The 22257-nt window shown below is 36.7% G+C and overlaps 1 protein-coding gene across 7 annotated transcripts in view; it reads right to left on the minus strand.

The window, feature by feature from the left end:
- Positions 1-22257, minus strand: part of LYST (lysosomal trafficking regulator) — a 195958-nt gene that overhangs the window by 39906 nt on the left and 133795 nt on the right. For 5 of the 7 annotated variants that reach the window (XM_057734359.1, XM_057734357.1, XM_057734361.1 and 2 more), the window contains 11 exons: positions 18285-18461; positions 17641-17717; positions 17312-17500; positions 14924-15069; positions 14737-14836; positions 13737-13798; positions 12240-12295; positions 10107-10259; positions 6213-6457; positions 1711-1777; positions 207-363 (listed from right to left, as the gene is read on the minus strand). In XM_057734359.1, the coding sequence (XP_057590342.1) occupies positions 207-363; positions 1711-1777; positions 6213-6457; positions 10107-10259; positions 12240-12295; positions 13737-13798; positions 14737-14836; positions 14924-15069; positions 17312-17500; positions 17641-17717; positions 18285-18461 (1429 nt within the window). Of the gene's footprint in view, positions 1-206; positions 364-407; positions 1174-1710; positions 1778-6212; positions 6458-10106; positions 10260-12239; positions 12296-13736; positions 13799-14736; positions 14837-14923; positions 15070-17311; positions 17501-17640; positions 17718-18284; positions 18462-22257 lie in introns of those variants that run through there. The other 2 variants (XM_057734360.1, XM_057734362.1) reach the window with 2 other exon arrangements.

Raw genomic sequence — 22257 nt, forward strand, 5'->3', positions numbered from 1 at the left:
ATGTTCAATTTGAAGCTAAAATCTGAGATATTAGCAAGATGATCTGGCTTACTGTGGGTTTCTTGAAGAGAATTTTGTCGAGGGAATACATAGAATTCTTTTTCCTACGGTTTGACTAGTTTTAATACGTTCTCAGGATGTCAGTCAAGTGTTTTTCCCCTGAATGACCAATCTGACCTTTGAGGTAGTTATGAAACAATCCTTACCTTGATAGGCTAAAAACATCTTTGTGAAAGGAGGCATCCTGACCAGAAAGTGAAGCACGGTGCCACTGTTGGAGTAGTGGGAGCCATAGTGGTAGGGCTGCACCGGGGGCATGGGGTCGTCTTCCCGGGCTCCTTTGCGGTACTCCTCCTCAAGGTACTGAAGGACACGGGGACCAGAATTCGTGACAGTGAGCTCCAGGCAGAGCTGAAGACGCCTCACTCGTGTTCTTTTCCATCCTTCTCTACTGCCCTTTAGACGCCATTCTCCACGGCTTGCCCTCAGGCCTCTTGAGTGTCCGGGGGTCTCCTCCTCGGTGCCCCACTGAGGCCTGACCACTCAAGAAGCATCTCACTGTCTGCACGTTTACCCTCTCATTCCCTCGTAGAAAACCCCCCTGTTCTGCACCCTACCTCCCAGTCCTCTGGCTCCCAACTAATGGCTCATAATATCTAATCTGATCAAGTGTTCAATAAATAAGAGCTGCCGCTCTCACTAGAGATGTCTGTGTCTTAAGTGGGTTTCAAGCTGTAATGCTACATTCTTTAGAGAAACGCTTCTCTAGCAGAGGAAATGGAAGAGAAATGTAAAACCTGTATCACATTATTGGAATTCTTTAATATAACATTTTATAGCTGTTTTGCAGTGGAGTTACATAGAAATAACAAAGAATTTGGTGATTTTTCAACCACTCTTATCTTCCCATCATTAAGTAAGAAGTGCAACCACATTTTTAATATCTGTCACTATTCTCATCTCCTGTAGCTTCTGTCTGTCCCTAATAACACTGTCAGGTGACAGTGAATTTTCTGGTCACTTCTCTTTGATTCCCATAGCACTGCCCCATTTTCAGCTGCAGAAGAATCAAGCAGTGACAGTTATAAGATGCTTGGAGGGACCTTCCTGGAAACTTGACATAGATAACGTGGTGAATATGAGAAAACTGCTTCAGCTGCTCCTGTCTTGATACTGTTGTGAAGAATGCAACATATGACTAATGAGTTTCCAACAGGATTCCATTAATATTAATTTCATAGAAATGGGTAATTAATGTCTATTTTTAAACTTTAAAAAAAAATCCAGTATTTTTGGTTAATAAACCCATGCATAATTTGCTGAGATGAATAATAAGGGATTATGGTACTACATTTTACATATATTGATATTATTATACATACTACTGGGAGATACAAATAGCAGGTCCCCGGAAATCTTTGTGATTTTTATTAGGAATATAATTATTTATATATTTGAACATAACAGTGGATATGAGCTTCCAATTTATGCAACAAAAGTGCAAATCTTTTTCTGGGCAAAATGTGTTCAGAGAATTAAGAAAGAGAATATTTAAAGTCACATAATGATTTCCAGTTGTCTGTCAATCAAAGCACAAGAAAGTGGGAAACAGAAAAATCAATACTATACATTTAAAATTAGGTAAAAGAGTCAGTAAAACAAAACTCCAGTTTTCACGTACCAAAATAAATGAGGAAAAACCAAGCCTACCTTGTACGTGTCCACGTAACGATCCTCTTTTTCTTTATACTGCACAGCTATGGGCTTGGAGAGATTTCTGCAAAGAAAGAGGTGATGGAAAACATAGGAAGTAGTTGATAGTGTTAGGATTAAGCTGCCTTAGATGTCTGCAAGCAAATAAATGATCAACAAAACACCCGGCCCTTGGTTTAGTGCTTACACATGCTGCTTTGCAACTAATAGTCACAATTTTGATTTCATAAACTATGAAGATCGAATTTTCCTAAACAGATTCGTACCATTATTAGGAATTCCTGACTTATGAGTAACCTAAACGACAAGAGCTGCTGTTCTCCCTCCCTTCTCTGGTTCCTCTGCTTCCTCTAAATCATAACAGATGCTGCCCATGGAAGCTGATTCCTGCCACGCCCTGGAAGTTCCTGGGCCCATTTCCAGCCTCTGCACCCAGCTAGGCAATGAAGAGTGCAGGGCAGTTTGGACGGGAAATACGATCATGAGGAGATGTTATGTAGTGAAAACTAACTAACTAGATTAGTTACTATAAACTGAAGAAACAACGAACACATGCTTAAAATGACCACATTGAGATGTGGAGTGTGAGTACTGACATAAACTTTTCTTATCTAATTCGTGGATAGTGAGTGACGCCATGTACACAGTGCAGAGAACATGTGCACACATGTGCACGTCTGTGTTGGTGTTCACACTGTATCAGGGAGGCAGGAGAACTCAGGGGTGAATCTCCACCTTCACAGAGTCAAGCAGCATCTCTGTGAGGCCCATGAAAGAGCAAGATCCAAGAAGGAAGGGCAGGATTCCCTGGCCGAGGTGCCATCCGGTCTGGCACTTCCGGGATGGTACCACCTGCGGTTTCAACATCTGGCACCACAACTAGATCAACATCAAGATTTGCTCAAATTTCAGTAAGTCAAACCAGATCTGCTTAGCCAGATGTTGATATATCTCTTTTTGGGGAAAATTATTTCCTAGGAATATTAAAATTCGTGACAGCAAACACATTAATTTCATTTCTGAGACTTTGATAATCCTAAAAACTTTGTTAAAAAGTAACGACAGTTTTATAGGATAGATACAAATTCACCTCAACATAGGAGACATCATGTTTAAGATCCTGGCATGCAACTTTTTCTAAACAGTGTAAGTAGTTTTTTTGAACACAAATAATACTGTTGTGGCTGGAAAATCAGAAATTACTGATGAGCAAACAGAATAAACCAAAAATCAACCATAATACTATTACTGGAAAGGTGTAGACCTTTGCAGATGTTTTCCCTTTATTTGTGTATGCATATTCACTTTTTAAATAAGAAAAACTCCCCCTCCCCCCATAACATACACTTCTATGATAGCATTTTTAATGGCTGCAACACAGAACAACTTACTCAAACCTAGTGTTGCACATTTAGGTTGTTTCTAAATTTTAACTACTTTAAAAAATGATGTGAGGACTATCCTTATGGCTAAATTTTTGCCTGCAGTGCCAGGCACTGTTATCAGTGATGAACCAGCCTCTGCCCTCATGAAGCTCACTTCCAGTGGTAATCTTTCTGGTCAAGAACATATCCTTAAATATCTCCTAAGAAAAAAGTCCTAAAAGTTAAATTGCTACAACAGAGGATGCACATTTTGAAGAGTTCTTTGGCTACAGATTGTCAAACTGTCTTCCAGAAAGACAGTATCTTTTTATATCAGTAATGCATAAATTTAAATGTACATTAGTAATGTATAAAAATGTCTAAAAGATAAGGTGCCATTTGCTCTTTTTTAGATTGACAACTATGTTAAACTGAATCTGATTTCTTGAAAACTATCTGAACTAGGTCTACTATTCAGCAGTTATGATCAAAATATTCTAATATACTAAATAGTATATTTGCAGTCAATTTTTCTTTAAACTACAAAGATAATTTTTTAATTGAAGTGTAACTGACATATAACATTATATTAGTTTCAGGTATCCAACATAATTTGATATTTGTATATTCAATATTACAAAATGATCACCACAGTAAGTCTAGTTAACATCCGTCTCCATACATACTTACAAAAATTTTTTTGTTGTGATGAGAACTTTTAAGATTTACTCTCTTAGCAACTTTCAAACATGTAATACAGTACTATTAACTATAGTCACTATGCTGTACGTTACATCTCCATGACTCATTTATTTCATAACTGGAAGTTTGTACCTTTTGACTCCCATTATCCATTTTGCCACAACCCCACACCCTCTCTCCAGTGCTTCTGGCAACCACCAATCTGTTCTCTGTATCAATGAAGTTTTTTGTTTGTTTTTCTTTTTAGATTCCACATATAAGTGAGATCATACTTATCTGTATGCTATTTGTCTTTGTCAGACTTGTTTCATTTAGCATAATGCCCTCAAGGTCCATCCATGTTGTCACAAGATTTCATTCTTGTTTTTTTTATGGCTAAATAGTATTCCATTGTGTGTGTGTGTCTGTGTGACATTTTATTTATCCATTCATCCACAGATGGACAATTAGGTTGTTTCCTATCTTGGCTACTATAAATAATGCTGCAGAGAACAAAGGGTGCAGGTATCTTTTCAAGTTAGTGTTTTTATTTTCTTTTGGATAAACATCCAGAAGCAGACTGGATCATATGATAGTTTTATTTTTAATTTTTTAAGGAATCTCCATATTGTTCTTCAAGGTGGCTGCACCAATTTACATTCCCACCAACAGTGCACAGGGTCTCTTTTCTCCATATCCTCGCCAACACTTGCTATTTCTTGACTTTTTGATAATAGCCAGAGAATGTTATTTAAAACTAAAGAAACAGAATATTCCCTCATCAACTAGGACTACTTGGTTACTCTAAAATGCAACTCATTCAGGAAAGCTTAAGAATTAAGCCTTTAAACTTAGTTGTCAAATTTCAAGAGTAAGCAATCGGTGCCCTATTCAACAGTGGCCAATGAGTTTAGTTGTGCTTTGTTTTGGGGGCCTTTAAAAAGTATCATTGTTAATTTAAGTATTTTTAAAGCTGAAATGTGTTTGATCAATTGCAGTCATACTTTCTGATGCTCAGACTGTCCTGTCTTTGGCAGTGAGAGCCACTTCAAGTTGGCTCCTAAGTCCTTTATTTTTTATAATTGTGGTAAAAAACACACGTCACAAAACTTACCATCTTAACTATCCTCAAGTACCTAGTTCAGCAGTGGTAAGCATAGCCACATTGTTGTGCAATAGGTCTCTAAAACTTCTTCATTTTGTAAAACTGAAATGCTACACCTGCTGAGCAACAATTCCCTATACCCCTCCCCCCTCCTCCCCCATCCCTCCACAGTCCCCATTCCGCTCTCTGTCTCTATGAATTGACTGCCCTACACAACTCGCGAAGTGGAATCACACAGCGTTTGCCTTCTGTGGCTGGCTCATTCCATTTAGCACAATGTCCCCAGGGCTCATCCCTTCCCTCCTTTTTAAGGCTGAATGATATGCCACTGTATGTACGCACCACACTTCCCCATCCATTCACCCACCCCCACATCCTGGCTACTGTGAATAAGGCCGCAGTGAACATGGGTGTGCAAATATGGCTCCCCAGTCCCAGACTATATTAATTTCCTTGCTCTCTGACACAACAAAACATCCCAGTTCATCTCATGTTTTCTTCTAATAAATGTAGAGGAAGTGAGAAAATAGGAAATGACCATTCTGTAACCCCTAGTGAAATAACAGACTTGAGCAATAATCATCAATGAAAGGAACAATGGGAGGCTGAACCCACGGATCAGTGTGAGCATCCCTGGAGTGGGATATGACAGGCCTCCTGATACGAGGCAATATGAAGGCCACACCACCTCCTCTAGAGGAGTCTTGTCAAAAAAAAAAGTTGAACCTAAATCTGAGCAAGCCTTTAGAAGTAATTTTCAGTCTCTAGGAAGTACAGAGGCTAGAGGAAAAAGCTAAATGCTAATGTGGAATGGGGAACATTCTATAAGATAAATGACCTTTTTTTTTTTTTTAAACAAGTCAGTGTTAGGAAAAAAGAAAGAGAAAAATACATACACAAAAATAAGGGCTGTCCTAGATGTTATGTCTTTAGAGACAAAGCAACCAAAGGTGACAGTAGACGTGATTCAAGTAAATCAACTATAAAAAGACATCTTTGATATAATCAGGGAACATCTGAAAATGGACTGGATATTAGATGATACAATGAAATTATTGTTTAATTTCTTAGATATGATAACGGCACTGCGGTTATGTAAGAAAACATTCTACTTTTTTCTTAAGAGATGTGTACTAAAGAACATATGAGTGACATAAAAGATGTGTGTGAGTCATCTTAAGAAGAAAAAAAAGATGATGTTAATTGTTGAGCTGGGGTGCTGGTCATATGGGGTTTCACTATATATTCATTCTATTTTTGTGCATGTTTGAAAATTATCACAATAAGAACTTCAATGAAATAAATACAGCATATTGACAAAGCCAAAAGGTGATGATGTCTTTAGTTACCTGTAGACTGATGGATCACTGAGGTCAAGGGTCTCACTAACGTAGTCAGCTAGGATAAATGGGAACACTGGATACTGCATGAGATCGTTGAAGGATCGGCCAGCATGCTTGTTTAAGTGAGTCAAATATTCAAAATTAGTAATTTGTCCAGTATACCATAAATTTGTCAGGGCAGTGATATTGCCATATTCCAGTAGATTAGGGAGGTTATTTGTTAGTATACTGTGGTACACATCATCGCGGACCTATAAGGGAAGAAGGAAAAAAACCCCAGATTTTATTTTTAGGCTTGACACTTAAAAAATTCATAATATTATAGGCATGTTATTAATCTCAAGTCCTCCAAGAAAATACTTTTTGCCTAATAACACTGACAGGTGGGGAACTGAGATTCAAATCCAGGTCTTCCTCCAAAAGTTGGGCTAGTTATTTCTTTATTGAAGAATAGTTGATTAACAATATTATACTAGTTTTAGGTGTACAACATAGTGATTCAATATTTTTATAAAATATACTCCATTTAAAGTTGTTATAGGACTTCCCTGGTGGCGCAGTGGTTAAGAATCCGCATGCTTGGGCTTCCCTGGTGGCGCAGTGGTTAAGAACCTGCCTGCCAATGCAGGGGACATGGGTTTGAGCTCTGGTCCGGGTAGATCCCACATGCAGAAGGGCAACTAAGCCTGTGCACCACAACTACTGAGCCTGTGATCTAGAGCCCACGAGCCACAACTACGAGCCCACACGTCCCAACTACTGAAGCCTGCGCACCTACAGCCTGTGCTCCGCAACAAGAGAAGCCACCACAATGAGAAGCCTGCGCACCAGAACAAAGAGTAGCCCCTGCTCACCACAGCTAGAGAAAGCCTGCGGACAGCAACGAAGACCCAAGGCAGCCAATAAATAAATAAATGAATAAAAATAAAGTTGTTATTAAATGTTGGCTATACTCCCTGTCCTGTACAATATACCCTATAGCTTATGTATTTTATACATAATAGTTTGTACCTCTTAATCCCCTCCCCTCATCTTGCCCCTCCCCCTTCTCTCTCCCCACTGGTACCACTAGTCTGTTCTCCATATCTATGAGTCCATTTCTGTTTTTTCAATATTCATTCACTTGTGGCTCTTGACCAGTATGTTTTGCAGCTGGAGAAATCAGTAAGAAACTAAGAAGTCTGTATAGAAAAGTCACTTATATACAGACCCTAAAAAAAAAAAATCAATAAATGAAAACGAAGAGTCTTCATTTAAATAAATGCAACATGATGCAGTAGAAAGAAAATGGTTTTCTGATAGACAGAACTGGTCTTTTTTTTCTTGCTTAAACTCTTTGTGATACAGTTACCATATTTGTAATATGAGGGTAGTAATATTTGTTTCATGAGAATGAAATAAAACATCCTATGTAAAACAGGATACTTAATTTTCACTACTGATTGAAAACTAATACATAAACTCTTTTTGCAGAGTTTCACAAAAGTTCTGTCACAGGAAAAGGGTGTTCTGATTTCTTCTAAAGTAATTAAATAATTGGTAATAAATGGAAAAAAACAGACCAGTCAGGACTTCACTAAAAACAAATTTGAAATATGCCTCTTAAATGTGTATATACTTCAGGCAATAGGCAGATGAGCCACAGATGTGCAAAACTGATGATGAGACTAAAAGTGAATGACAAGAACAAGCTTAGTTATGTAACAGGCAAGACGACAGGGTGTTTAAGAACATAAACCTGAAGGTCTGTTTCACAACAATGTGAATATACTTAACTACACTGTATGCTTGAAAATGGCTAAGATGGCAACTTTTATATTATGTACTCTATATGACAGTTAAAAAAAAAAAGAATCTATTCAAGGCAAAAACAAAAAATTAACCTATAGTCTAAATCTGCAGGCTGCCTACTGCTGAAGCTAAGCCTGGTAGATGAGAATTTATGACAGTTTGCATACTAACCTCTGCAAGAAAAAGGAAACATTTATTCATTCAACAAATATTTATTGAGCACCTATATACCAACATGTTCAAGGTGCTAAAGCTGTAGTACTTAACAAAACAAAGTCCTCATAGTCTACTGGGGAGACACTGTTGGATGCTACTAAGTGCTATAGAGAAAAACAGCAAAGTAAAGGAGATAAGTGATGCCTGGGGGGTAGGAGTGGGAGTGGGGTTGCTATTTTATTTAGGGTAATCAGGAAGTCTCTCTGATAAGAAGACATTTGATCAGGCAACCTAAAAAAAGTAAGGGAGTGAGTCATGTAGATTTCTAAGAGGAATAGCATTCCAGGCAGCATTCCAGGGGGCAGTAAGTGCAAAGACCCTGAGGCATCAGAGTGCCTGCTATAGTCAAGGTAAAGAAGGTCTCTAAGATGGAGGAGAGGGCGTGAAGGATAGAATGATAGAAGAGTGCCAGGTTACTCAATATTGTAAGTCCTTGACTTTAACAGAGTGACACAGAAAGTGGTTGGAGGGTTTTGAGTAGAGGAATGGCACGATCTGACACACTTGCTAGCTGCTGTGTCAAGAACAGTCTGAAAGAAGAGGGACTATGGAAGTAGGGAGGCCAGTTAGGAGGCTAGTGTAATGATTTATGCAACAGATGACAGTGGCTTAGACCAGGATGGTCGCAGTGGAAGCGGTCAGATTCTGGATGTATTCTGAGGGGCGAGCCAACAGAATTTGCTGATAGAGTAGATGCAGGGGATGAAAGAATAAGAGCAGTCAAGGATAATCCCAAGGTTTTTGACCTGGCCAATCAGAAAGACTGAAGTCGTCATTTACTGAGATGGGGAGAACTGCCAAAAAATTTTGGAGGGAAGATCAGAAGTTCAGTTTTGTCCGTGTTAAATTTGAGAAGCCAGTTAGACTTCCAAGTGGAGATGCCAGGTAGAAACTTAAATATTTGAGTGTGGCATCCAGGGAAGAGGTTTGGGTAGTGATCTAAATCTGTAAGTTGTTATAACACAGTATTTAAAGTCACAATATGGGACTTCCCTGGTGGTGCAGTGGTTAAGAATCTGCCTGCCAATGCAGGTGACACGGGTTCCATCCCTCATCCGGGAAGATCTCACATGGCTCGGAGCAACTAAGCCTGTACACCACAACTACTGAGCTCGCACGCTGCAACTACTGAAGCCCGAGTGCTGCAACTACTGAAGCCCGTGCACCTAGTGCCCGTGCTGCGCAACAAGAAGCCACTGCACTGAGAAGTCCATGCACTGCAATGAAGAATAGCCCCTGCTTGCTACAAGTAGAGAAAGCCCATGTGGAGCAATGAAGACCCAATGCAGCCAAAAAGAAAGTCACAAGATGGGATGAGAAGAGAAGAGGTCTGAAGAGTGAGCCCTGAGATGCCCAGAGGAAGCATCTACAAACAAGCCTGAGAAGGAACGGCTGGTGGGCTAAAAGGAGAACTAAGACAGCGATAACTCAGAAGCCCAGGGAGGAGGGTGTTGTGTTTGTTTTTTCTCTTCTTTCCCCATTCTTTAAAGAACTGGAAGCAGCAAGCATTCAGTTTCTTCCAAGAGGTTTTCCATAAAGGCCAGCAGGCACAAAGCAGTGAAGGGATGTGGCAGTCAAGAAAGGGTTTGTCAAAAATGGAATCTACTATCAAGGCTAAACTACTTTCAGGCTGATTATACACTCATTCATTTACTCTTTACAGATACTGTCACTCCAGGGAATGAGAACTGAATACAGTTTTGAAGGACAAAAATAATCCTAATATATCCAAGGATTTACTTTCATCAGTACTAAGAAACAAGGTAATTTTTATTTCATTTCAGAAACAGGTAAAGTTTGAGTAAGTTAAAACGTCATTTAATCAGTATGAGCATAGTTACATTGATTCATGATCCCTTTGAAAAAGCATATTGTTAATAAAGGCAGACCTACCTTGGTGTTATCAAATGCCAGCAGCAGTGTTCTGCCATTTGTTAAAAAGATTTCCACAGCGTTATCTCTCAACTGCCACCAACGCTTGTGAACTTCTTTAATTTCTTCATATGTCCAGGAAAATGATGCTGGTTCCAATTCTCCCTGAAGGCTCTAAAGACCAATGAAATTACATGAAAGTATTTGCTCTACATGAGAAACGAATAATCATTTTAATTTTAGATTTTTAAAAACTGTCAAAATGCAATAGAAAGTCTTCCTTTTATGGCAAAATGGCAGATGAGTCTCTGAAAATCCTCCCGCTACTAAACACTTCAAAATGCTCATTTAAAAAAAAAATCTAAGAAAAAAATTAAATTAACAGACTTCATTTAAACTTTTTAAGTAGGCTGTGTTTTTTAGAGCAGTTTGAGGTTTATAAAGTTGAGCAGATAGCGTGGAGTTCCCATGTACAAGTTTTCCGCACACAGTTTCCCTACTGCGAACATCTTGTACTCGTGTGGTGCATGTTACAACTGATGAGCTACTACTGAATAGGTTATTCTTAGTTCAGTGGGTTCTGACAAATGTTTAATTACATGTGTCCACCATTACAGTACCACACAGACTAGTCTCACTGCCCTAAAATTCCCTTCTGCTCCCTCTGGCAGTCACTGATCTTTTTATTGTCTCCACTGTTTTCCTTTTTCCAGAATGTCATATGGTTGGAATCATACAGTATGTAGACTTTTCAGACCGATTTCATTTACTAAGCAAATATTCTTTTAAATGTATAGTCAAGCTTGCAAGAAAGTAAGGAAAATGAAATCTCCAGGAGTCAAAAATAAAGAGAAATTTGAAAAACAGCAGTAAGGAGGAAGTGACATTTTGGCCTGCTCCATGTGTGTTTTACTATTGTACTGGGTCCCAACTCATTTTTAGAAGTAGAGGCAGGAAATATATTACAAAGAAAACAGAATATTTTAATGAGAATGTAACATTCTCATTCTTAAAACCAAACTCCTCCCTGTTTAGCTTTGACATTCAACATGCATTCAATTGAACAAACATTAATTAAGCATCTCTAGGCAAGGTGCTCTGCTAAGCGCTCTGCATGAAATAAATCTATATATGATAAAAAGGGGGAATGAGATATTTGCACCCAGTTTTCAAAGGCGAGATAGCAAATGTCATACAGGAAGTTAGAACAAATGCTACAAAAGTACAGAGAAAAGAAGAATCCTTCAATCTATTCAAAAGCAAGGGTCTTTTTAGAGTTTTAAAGGTGGAAAATGTCACCTTTTGGACCCAGATAAAAAGGTGGTTCGTGTATCAACTATTAAATTCTTCGGTTGCTAAAAAGAAATATCTTGAAAAATAACATAACTATACTTTTACTGGCTGGGATAAATACTACAGTAAGTGCTACATAAATCATGAAATAATGCCTGCTCAATTTCGGGGGGCTATATTAATGATTTGCTTTACAACCAAATTTCATGTTTTCACTCATTAATTTCTTTGAATCAAATATCTATTCATCATAATCTTATTTAATTATATCCTTAGGAGATTGTGGCTTCAGAACTTCTGAAACAAAGAGCCTTATTTCTCCTGTTACAGAGCTCTGAAAACAATATTTTAATGGCACGTAAATGAATTCAAATGGATAAAATGCTTTACTGTACAAAAATGTGAACTGAGTCCTTTTTTGTTATTTTCTGACTAACATCAGTATTCCCAGAAGAATAAAAATTATGACTACTAAGCTATGTGAATATCAGGATTACTTAAGTTATTCAATGAGACAATATTTTTCTTTCTTTTTGAAGGCAAGTGTACATGATAGTAAACGGGGAGTGGCAGGGAGTTTGTGGCTGCTGAGGACAGCTGTGAGAAAGAGCGGGCTTGAATAGAAATAACAGGAGCACTTTAGAACCTAACTCATAACACTCACTGCTGTGTGACTCAGACCATGAGCTAGAGGGGATGGCAAGGCCTTTTTAAAATTATCTTTAAAAGAAAATTAGAATTTACAGAGTGTGACAATAAATGAACTATTAACAGTTCTACCTGCTCTCTGGCTGTATTAAATTTATACATTTTGGGAATTAGTCTAGAGTCACATAAATGCAAAGTTAAGCCTCTACTCACGGAACTTTCAGCTGTATCAGAAGCGTTGTCTTCCACAAAATACATTCCACATTTACCTGCAGAAAATAGTTGGCTATGAGTTTAAAAATGTATGTGCGCTATTACCTTATATGGTTAAAAGCATGCCTCTGGAGTCAGTTGGACTGAATTTCAATCCCAGAACCCAGGAGTTCCTAATACTCAATAAATATTTTTGAATAGCATTCATGAGATCTTGAGCAAGTTGCTTAATCTCTTTGTGCCTTAGTTTCCTTATAAAAAGAAGGGGGTAAGGAGAGGACTCTATTTCACACGGTTACTATGTGAATTAGAACATATGTAAAATGTTTATTAACAGTGTCTGGCACTTAGTGCTAAAAAGTTTTGGCTATTTATTATTACCAGTATTCTTTTTAGGTTACTAGCATATAACTTTGCCTTATTTTGTCACACATTAACTGAAGTCAAGTTATAAACTAAATTTTCTAGCTAAAAAGGAATCCTTAACTATTTTGCTAACTTAAATACTCAATAGGGCAGAACAGGCCTTAAAAGATACTCTCCCAATTTTTCTGGCTTGATAGGCTGCTGTTAATGCATGTCCCTATGTCATGTATCCAAATAGCAGAAACTTCCCTGTGGCTCTGCAGTGGGTGCTGGTCACCTTGAGCACTGGCACAGTCGGCTCAGAGAAGGGCACCATCTCCATCTTTGTGATTGCGGGGCTCAGCCCTGGCCAGCTCGAAACTCTGCATGTTAGGCCTTCGGGGCTATAGCTTTAACTGACTGCAGTGATTCTCAAATTTGAGGGTGCAACAGAATCGCTTCAGGGTTCACAAAAATGCACATTTCTGGGCCCCACCCACAGAGTTTCAGATTCAGTAGGTCTGGGCTGGGGTCTGAGAATGCATATTTCTTAGACGTTCCCATGTGATGCTGACGCTTCTGATTTGGGGACCGCACTTTGAGAACAACTGGCCCACAGCGTACAAATTGGTTCTTTCAGGGAATACAAATCAAGTGGTATAACTTTATTCCTTCATATCGTGAGGAAAAAATTCCTCACAAATGTAACTATCCATGGATTGACACTCTTGGCCTTTCTCTCAGAAGTACAGCACAGAATATAAATTATGAACAATCTCAAGGTGGATATGTTTTATATGCATAGGGATATCAGTCAAAACAGTAGGCTTATAAGTATACCAATGAGTCTTTACTTTAAAAATAAAAATTGATACATAATAAAAGGAATAATTAAATATAAAAATGTACACTCATGAAAAAAGTCAACTTTATAAAAATTAAAGTGCTATTCATGTGCCTTTCAGCATTTCTTCACATTCATGAGTCACATGCATTGTATATAATGTTAAGGCAAAATAACCCATGAGAAAGTCTATTTTGTTAGAGAAAGTGTATCCCACTTTATGGCAGTGTGTCAAAACAACGCTCAAGTTATCTAAGAATAAAACAGGCAGGGTGAATACGTGTAAAAATCTTCAAAATGTGACTTACCTAATAACAATTCACCCGCTGTCTCTCTAGATGGTGCAACGCTGATACATCTTCGATTCACTCTGTCAAAACATATTTAAAATTACTGTGATTAAATGTTTTGAATGATTTCAGAGAGTAAAAGCTTTATTTTATCATAAAAGATTTCAGCAAAGCAGACTAGAGTTTCAAAAGCATAAAACATCTTGTTAAAATCCACATGAAAATATCTTATTTTTTGACATTATAATAGAGGAGAAAATAACGGAAACTTAGAAAAGGTGAATAAGCCCAACACTCTTGTGCAGAATACAGGGATTCAGTTATTTAAAAAAGACTTCAGCATTTTATATTTTCCAGTAAATAAGCAAACATTGGTTCATGGCTCTGATACTCTCAACACAGAAAAGAAGCTTGCATCCTTGGAAAAAAAGGAGGATTCGGAGTCAGAAAAATTCCTTTATTCTTTAGTCAAGCTGCTTATCTTTTTTGAGTCTCGCAGTTTTTATCTATAAAATGGGCAGGGCAACAACGCTGGGCACAGCAATAGTGATAATACTGTCAGTAGTTACCATACTGACCCCCTGAATACTTGACAATGCTATGATTTATCTTCCTCATGTAACAGGTGAGGAAACTGAGACAGAGACATTAAGATGAGATAGCTAGTAAGAGGAGGAACTCGGATTTGAACCTTTAATCAATCCACTAGATTGCCTCTTGCGATGCTACCAGCAGCACTATCTATTTCACAGAACTGCTGGAAACATCAACGACAGAAATACGTGTATGCAACCAAGGGCCAGAGCACGATGACTGAAGTCCAATGAGTCCTCCCTATCAAAAGTGTCTGTTCTTTTTGGATTTTGGCCATTCAACTTTGTCCTCTTGAGCCATGTTTGGGATCTTTCCCCAAATCATGGCATTATTTAAAGTGAATATTACATAAGCACTGCAACAGACTATTAAAGTCTTTAATGCCTTCAACAAAAGAGAAAACACCTTATGGATTCAAATTTACCTTATAGACTCACTTGCAGCTTTGTCTTTTACAGTAGAAGAGAAGGAAGAATGAGTTTTATCTTCAAATAGGTAAGAGAGTGGTGGTTTGACCACATCTGCTGAGGAAAAAAGGAAATTATTATCTTTGTGTAAGGACCATAGTTATCTGCTGTATTTATATGTGGAGTCAGGAAAGCCAACGTCACCTTCTGATTTTTGTCTATCCCTGAGGAGATACTTATTTGGAATGGTTAAGTAACATCTCTGTAAGCGCCTCCTCTCTCGATTTGGCCCTTCTGTTGGATCCAACTGCCAAGAAGTTGGATAGTAGATGGGGTCATACCAGACTGCTCTGCAAGTGAAAAGAAAAAATTTTAAGCGGTAATCTGAAGCACTTGTAGTTAAAAAAAAAAATCATTATAGAAATTGACTAAATACATCAAAATGTATCTATTCAATTGAAAAATCTCAACTAGTTATATCATTAGATTAAGATATGCATACACACTGTACAAAAGAATAACATTAAAAAAAAGTGTATCCTTCTGCTCTGGAGTCCCAGTCTCCCTGACTTGAGGCAAGCTCTGCTACCAATTTCTTGTATCTATTAAAAATTTTTTTAAAAGATATAGCATGACTACTACGTATACTTTAGCAATATGTTAGACTTAGTACGGTTAACTAAAGAAAAAAATCAATTTTCCAAATTAATTTTCTTCATTTCCCATCTTGCCTATTATCTAACATAACAAAATGAGTTCACTTTTGTAGTACTCACACTTCTTAAAATGTTTTAAATTAATAGTTTAAATAAAAGGAAATAGCGGAACCATATTAAATACATTTTTAGAAATAGATAAGAAAAAAAAAATTACCCTTAATCCTACTACCCCAAACATATCAAAATACTGGTAGTGATTATTTTCTTTCATTTTTAAAAATTGTAGTTGTAATTATTATGTATATACATTTCTAAATCCTGCCTTCTTTCACTGAACACAGTATAGTTTTTTTTTAATAAATTTATTCATTTATTTATTTAATTTTGGCTGCATTGGGTCTTCGTTGCCACACATGAGCTTTCTCTACTTGTGGTGAGCAGGGGCTTCTCATTGCAGTCGCTTGTCTTGTTGCGGAACATGGGCCCTAGGTGCGTGGGCTTCAGTAGCAGTGGCACACGGGTTCAGTAGTTGTGGCTTGTGGGCTCTAGAGCACAGGCTCAGTAGTTGTGGCATACAGGCTTAGTTGCTCCTCAGCCTGTGGGATCTTCTGGGACCAGGGATCAAACCCATGTCCCCTGCGTTGGCAGGTGGATTTTTAACCACTGCACCACCAGGGAAGTCCTCCACAGTACAGACTTTATTATTACCATTTTAAATGGCTAATATTACATTGAGTAGATGCATCATAATGTATTTAATTCTGTTACTATTATTATATATTTAAGTTGTTTCCAATTCATTCACTAACATAAATAATACAGAGATGAAAGCCTTTATGTTCATTGCTTTTCCATATTTTGAATATTTTCCTTAGAATAGAATCACTAAAATAGGATAACCGGAACTAGAAATAAAATGTTTGTAGGGTTCCTGACATATAATGTCAAAGTGTACAATGCCACCAAACTCCTGACCAAGCGCTAAGATACATTTCTTCCTGCTGTGGAGATTAGCACCCAAAAAAAAATTTTTTTTGTAACATAAAAGGTAAAATATGGTATCTAAAGGTTTTTCATCAGCCTCTAGCAATATTCAATATTTTCCCATCTGTTTATTAATCTATTTGTCTTACGTAAAGAGTATATCTGTCTTTTGCTTATTCAAACTTTGGGGATCTTCATATTTTATTTTCAAATCTTTGAATTTTTAAAACCATAAAAATGTTAACTCTTTGAAATACTTGCTGAAAATAAATTTTTATGTTTTGTTGTGGTTATGCTTGTTAAATACGCTGGAAAATAAATATTAAAGTTCAAAGCCATTCATTTCTTCTTTGTAGTTTCTTCAATTGTGTTTGATCTTAGAAAGTTATCTGTCCATCAGAGTTGATAAATATCCTATTTTCTTCTAGTTTGTAAACTTTTTGAGTTTCATTCATTCGTTCATCTGGAATTTGCTTTAGTATATAATGTTTAGTGTATTTTAGCACCTCAAAGTCATAACACTAATCAGTTTTCTTAACCAAAATTCAGAGAATAATACTTTAATTTCCCTCTTTTCCTGATTTGCGGTGCATCTTTTAAACTGTTATTAAAGTCTTAACTAGAAAAAGGTCTATTTCCCAACTATCCTGCTTCAGTTATTTCTCTATTCTTATGCAAAGATCGTATTTTTAAATGAAAGCCAACAGATAGATTTTTCTCCCTGGAAGAGCTAATGCCTCTCCCTCTCACTATTTTTCCTCTCCTCAAGAATTTAAAAAAAAAATTCTCATAGGATTATTTTTCAAGATGAAATAAATAATAAATGATTAAACAAAAAACATTTAAACTAATGAGATAATGTTATGAATCTTTACCCTGGAGTGAAAATAACATCAATATATAAAATATTCACACAAGACCACCTGAAATGTCCTCCTGCACTGCTTACCTGTCATGCGTCAGTTGCTGAATAAGCTCCTGCCAGTGTCTGCCGGCACTCAGATCCACCTTATACATGCCTCTGATGTGCTGGATCACCTTCTTTCTCTCAATTCCTTGGGAAAGAGACACGGCCTGGGTGATATCTGCAGCTATTTTAGATATATCCTTTGATTTTGAATCAAGACGCTGAAAGAGACTAAACAAACAAGATGCCCATAAGTTAAGCACATGTGAAACATTAAATGTATAGCAAAACATGGTACTTTAAAACTAAAAGTATCTGTGAAATCTAATGGGTTCCTAAAGACACAGCTTTTAGAACACACAAAATCCTACCTTTGCTGATTATTATGAACTGTTTTCTGCCAGTTGGCTTTATTCGTACCTTCTTCAGTTTCGTACTTCTTTTGTTCCTAAAAGATTTAGATAATAATATACTATAGAAAACTCATTTATCATTTAACACTGGCACAGAGCTCAACAAACTAAATTTAAAACCAAGTTAACAAAGGAAAAAAAATACTGCCCCCAGGAGACCAGAGTATTAAAATACATTAACCATTTAAATAATGTTATAATTCCCCTTTGTTTCCATACAACTTGGGTCACAGAAATTAGGGTGGAATAGTTAACTAGGGCTACCAAACCCAATGGGTTTGCATAGCTGCTTGCTTCCTTATTTTGCCTTTTCATTAAAGAAGCCAGAACTTAGGGTTGATGATTCAACTTGCTTTTCACTAGTAAAATCTTTCCTTCCCCGAAAGCTGGTGGTAATGGCGAAAGATGGCCACAGAGAATAAAATGCTCCTTAAAAAAGGTCTATTTGTTCTCTCATAGTAAAAAAGCAACATAAAGTTAGAAAAAAATTTCAAATTCACTATCAGTGGTATTCTATAACTAGAAAAAACTTTCAATCATTTTTTAGTTATATTCAGTGGGCTCTCTAAAGAAAACTGTTTCTTATGCTCTCACCGACTCACCTCTTTGATCACTTTAATAAGGTCTGCTTTTGTCGATGCACTGGGGGGGATGCACTTATGTCCACAGAACTTTAAAGCATTCATCAGCAGCTCTGCTGTGTCTAGTTCTTCTTCAGTCAGTTCATCTTTGTGATTATGTATCAACTCTGACAAATACAAAACTAACTTGGCTCCATGCTTGAAAAAAAGAGTAACAAATTTTTTAATTAAAAAAAAATTTTAAGTCATAAACAATTTTTATTTCTTACATTTAAATTATTTAACAGTAAGTTAAATTATATTGCTAGATTTATTTGGTTGGATCGGCTTTAAATAAATCAGCCAAAAAAGACCTTTTGGGGACGACTGAAGAAACTGTCAAATGATTATGCATTGGGTACACGATGACACTAGGGTATACGCTAATTTTGTTAGGTATAATAATGTTGCTATGGTTATATAAAAATTTTTTTTTGAAAAAATGTCATGATTTCTCTAATTTACTTTAAAATACTTCAGAAAAAAGAAATGATGTTAATATGATAAAATATTAACAACTGTTAGATGTATGTGATGGTCATATGGTATTCACACAGCATTCACTAGTTTATTTTTCTTAGTATGTTTGAAAATTTCATTGTAAACGGAAGAAAAAGGAAGAAAGAGGAAAAGAAAGGGAGGGGAAGGAAAGAAGGAAGCAAAACAGGGAAAGAAAGCAAGCACACAAGCTTTTGGGAAAAGAATTTTGGAGAGGATTTGCTAAAGGAATAAATTTGGGATAAAGGAAAATAATTCTTAGTTCTCCTTATAGAACTGAACTGGAAGGAAAACTTTCCTTTAAACCTTAAGATAAGAGAATTATGCATGTTTATTCTTTCTCCCTTAATTTCTGCTTGGGAGAATAAACGGAGAAAATTCTGGAGCAAAAATGTATCTTTGGATCACTTTGTAAGCATTCACTCTTCCCTAGGGAGAATGAAAGGTGAAAAATTGTAAAGCGGCAAGATGTCAGCACTCCGTTATGTGCATGTCCAGAGAAGGGTTGGTTAAGGCCAATTTTTAATGAATAGACCCTATAAACAAAATCAGAGTGTTACTTAAGGTAATGACAATGGTCCTTTCCACTGTAAACCTAAACCAAACTTTGATTCATGATTTTCTAAAGTGGCCCTTTCACGTCATAGATATTACACCTGACTGCTATGTGTACACTATGTATTATTTAAACATTAACTTTGCCAACAAGTGAAACATGCATAATTTTACTTTTTAAAAATTTGCATTGATACAAATATCACTGCAGTTGGCTTTATGATATTTTAAACTGTGAATAGTCAACAAATGGATCTGGAAACTATTACACTTTGGGTGATATTTAAATTAACATGCTGAATCACATCATGTCATTTCCCAAAAGCATAAGATGAACATATGCAATGATGAAAATAGCAAAGCTCATTTTCATGCAACATTTTAAATTAGTCAGGAGACAGCTGCTACCTGACCAAAAGAGAAAAATGAACAGATGCTCTGCAAGTAAAAGGGCTGAAGAGTTGGCAAATAAAGAGAAACGGTAAATGACTAGAATATTTTCATATGTGTGTCTTAAAGGTAATGTTCTTGATAGAATTCTAAAAATATTTCAGGTTAGTATTCAGTGACATTTTAAAATCATCTTGAAAAACTATCAGAAATTTTTTTATTCATTCTGAATATCTAAAGAAACATGTGATTTTCCTAGACACTTAAGTTGTTTCTAATATCTCATTTTAACATTCTCTGATCAATCATTTATTGGCTATGGTTCCTGGGACTAGAACAGGTGTTACTGGAGACACACACAGAGTCTTGTTTTCAGTTCTCAAAAACTGAATTAAGGAACTGAATTTATTGAACACAAATCCTTAGAAAATAGCAAAATGCTAAAATGTAAAAATAAAATTTTCAATGAAGTTTCAAGAAGGAAGAGTTCTGAGTGGACTAAAGAAAGGAAGGAAGGCTTTGAAGGTGGTATCACCACGTGATGTGGATACGTGGCTAAATAGAGAGAATGGGCGTACAGACAGAAAAAGGGGAGGAGAGATGGCGTGTGCTGAGTGGACAACATGAATAAAGCAGCTTGGCAGTAGGACTGCAAGGGATGTGAAGAGGTTATAAGAGAAAAGATGAGACTATCTTGAAAAAAGGAGGAGCCACAGGTTAGAGACTTAACCAGACTCAAGTTATAACAGTAGAAGAGAAGCTTGGGGCTTTAAAAATCAGGCAGAATGAAAAAACAAATCAGGCAAATTACAAATGGAATACAGCTTGTAGGCACCTGTAAAAGGCATGAGAAGAGCTCTCTATACTGCTGATCGCTAGGATACATTGTTAGTTGAAGAAAGCAAAGTGAGAAGGGTGTGTATGGTTCACTATCTTTCTTTGTATTAAGAAGTGAGGGGGAGAGTGTGTGTGTGTGGCAGATTTGCTTTGCTTATATCTCCAAAACCAAATAAGGATAGTTCCCTACAGGGAAACAGAAGGAATGAGGGAAGGGTACAGAGATATAAGCTAGAACCTCTCTGAATGTGCCATGTTTCACAATTTTGATTTTGGAACCAGGTAGACATTTTATGTAACTAAAGACAAAATTAAATAAACAAACAAAAAATACCCAGTGGAATCTCTAAAAACAGAAAGTAAACTGGAAAAAAAACAAAACAAAACAGAACTATCTAGTTAGTTGATGCCAAGTTGGTGGCATAACCAAACAGGGAAAATTATTTTAAGTGCTTTCACGATACGCTACTTTCATGGTACACCCATAATGGTATCCTAAAGACAGAAGAACCACAGAGAAATCTTAAACTGCATTCAGTAGGTTTGTTATAAGTGATACTGTTGTCATCTTATTTTGAAAATGTTTTATAGATAAAGCAAATAAGTAATTATGTTAATATCATCAGGAAATAAGCTTATCAACAATAAAAAGAAATATAAACATAAAATTCAAGAGAAAGTGAAAGTAACAGTATGCATTCATGATTTTTCTCCCTCAAAAAATACATAATTCTTAGCTTTGTCCACTAAAAAAGCTGAGAAGAAATGACAACCCAGTAGAAATAAACATACCGAGCCCCTAGATCTGTAGGCTCTCAATACTATTTTCTCATTAAAAGGAAACAGGGGCTTCTTGGGAGAAGAGTTTGGTTCCAGGCCCCGGGAAAGGAAATGTACAAGATGAGCCTGGGACGTTCTTCTCCAGAATGGAGGGAAGTTAATCATATTAATTTGTTAGAAAGACCATGTTAAAAGCACTCTACAGAAGTGTTAATCTGAACGTCAAACAGAAAAATGACTGCAAAGGTTTGAACTTACTTATAAAATTTATGAAAAATACACGAGTTCATGACAACACCTCAAAAATAAAAATAAACACAAAAATTAGAGGTTGAGGTGGAGAGCTGAGTATAAACTTATTATTCTAAAAGCAAACAGAGGAAAGAAGCAAGCATTTATCTTGCCTTTCCTACACAGACTATATTTTAGGGTAGCCAAATAGTTGATAATGGAATATTCTTCCCAATAGAAGAATCAGAGCTAACAGATGCTTGTGGAATGAGAAACGTAGAGAAATCGCTACTTTGCAGCTCATAATGAAAAAGTGGATCTTGGCGACTATCATCAATGGCTGCTAAAACTATTAGGTTGAAGACTGAGAGTGAGCTTTATAGTGGATGAGTCAGGCTGCTACCATCTCAAAGAGCAGAGCAACCGGACATTCTCTGCCTCCTGCCATGATGTAACGGAAAATGTAAAGCACTCCTAATAAATTATTCTTTTAAAAAACCAAACACAAAACCAAACATGAAATCAAGAACTGGAATCTAGTCAAGCCTCTAGATCTAGAGCCACAAAGATACAATCAGCCAAACTCAGAAAGTAGGAAATTCTACAGAACAAATGACCCAGTTTCACCGACAAATAAACATTAAAAAAAAAAAGTTGGGGAGGG

This window comes from Hippopotamus amphibius, chromosome 5, assembly GCF_030028045.1.
Source record: "Hippopotamus amphibius kiboko isolate mHipAmp2 chromosome 5, mHipAmp2.hap2, whole genome shotgun sequence".
Lineage (NCBI taxonomy): Eukaryota > Metazoa > Chordata > Mammalia > Artiodactyla > Hippopotamidae > Hippopotamus > Hippopotamus amphibius.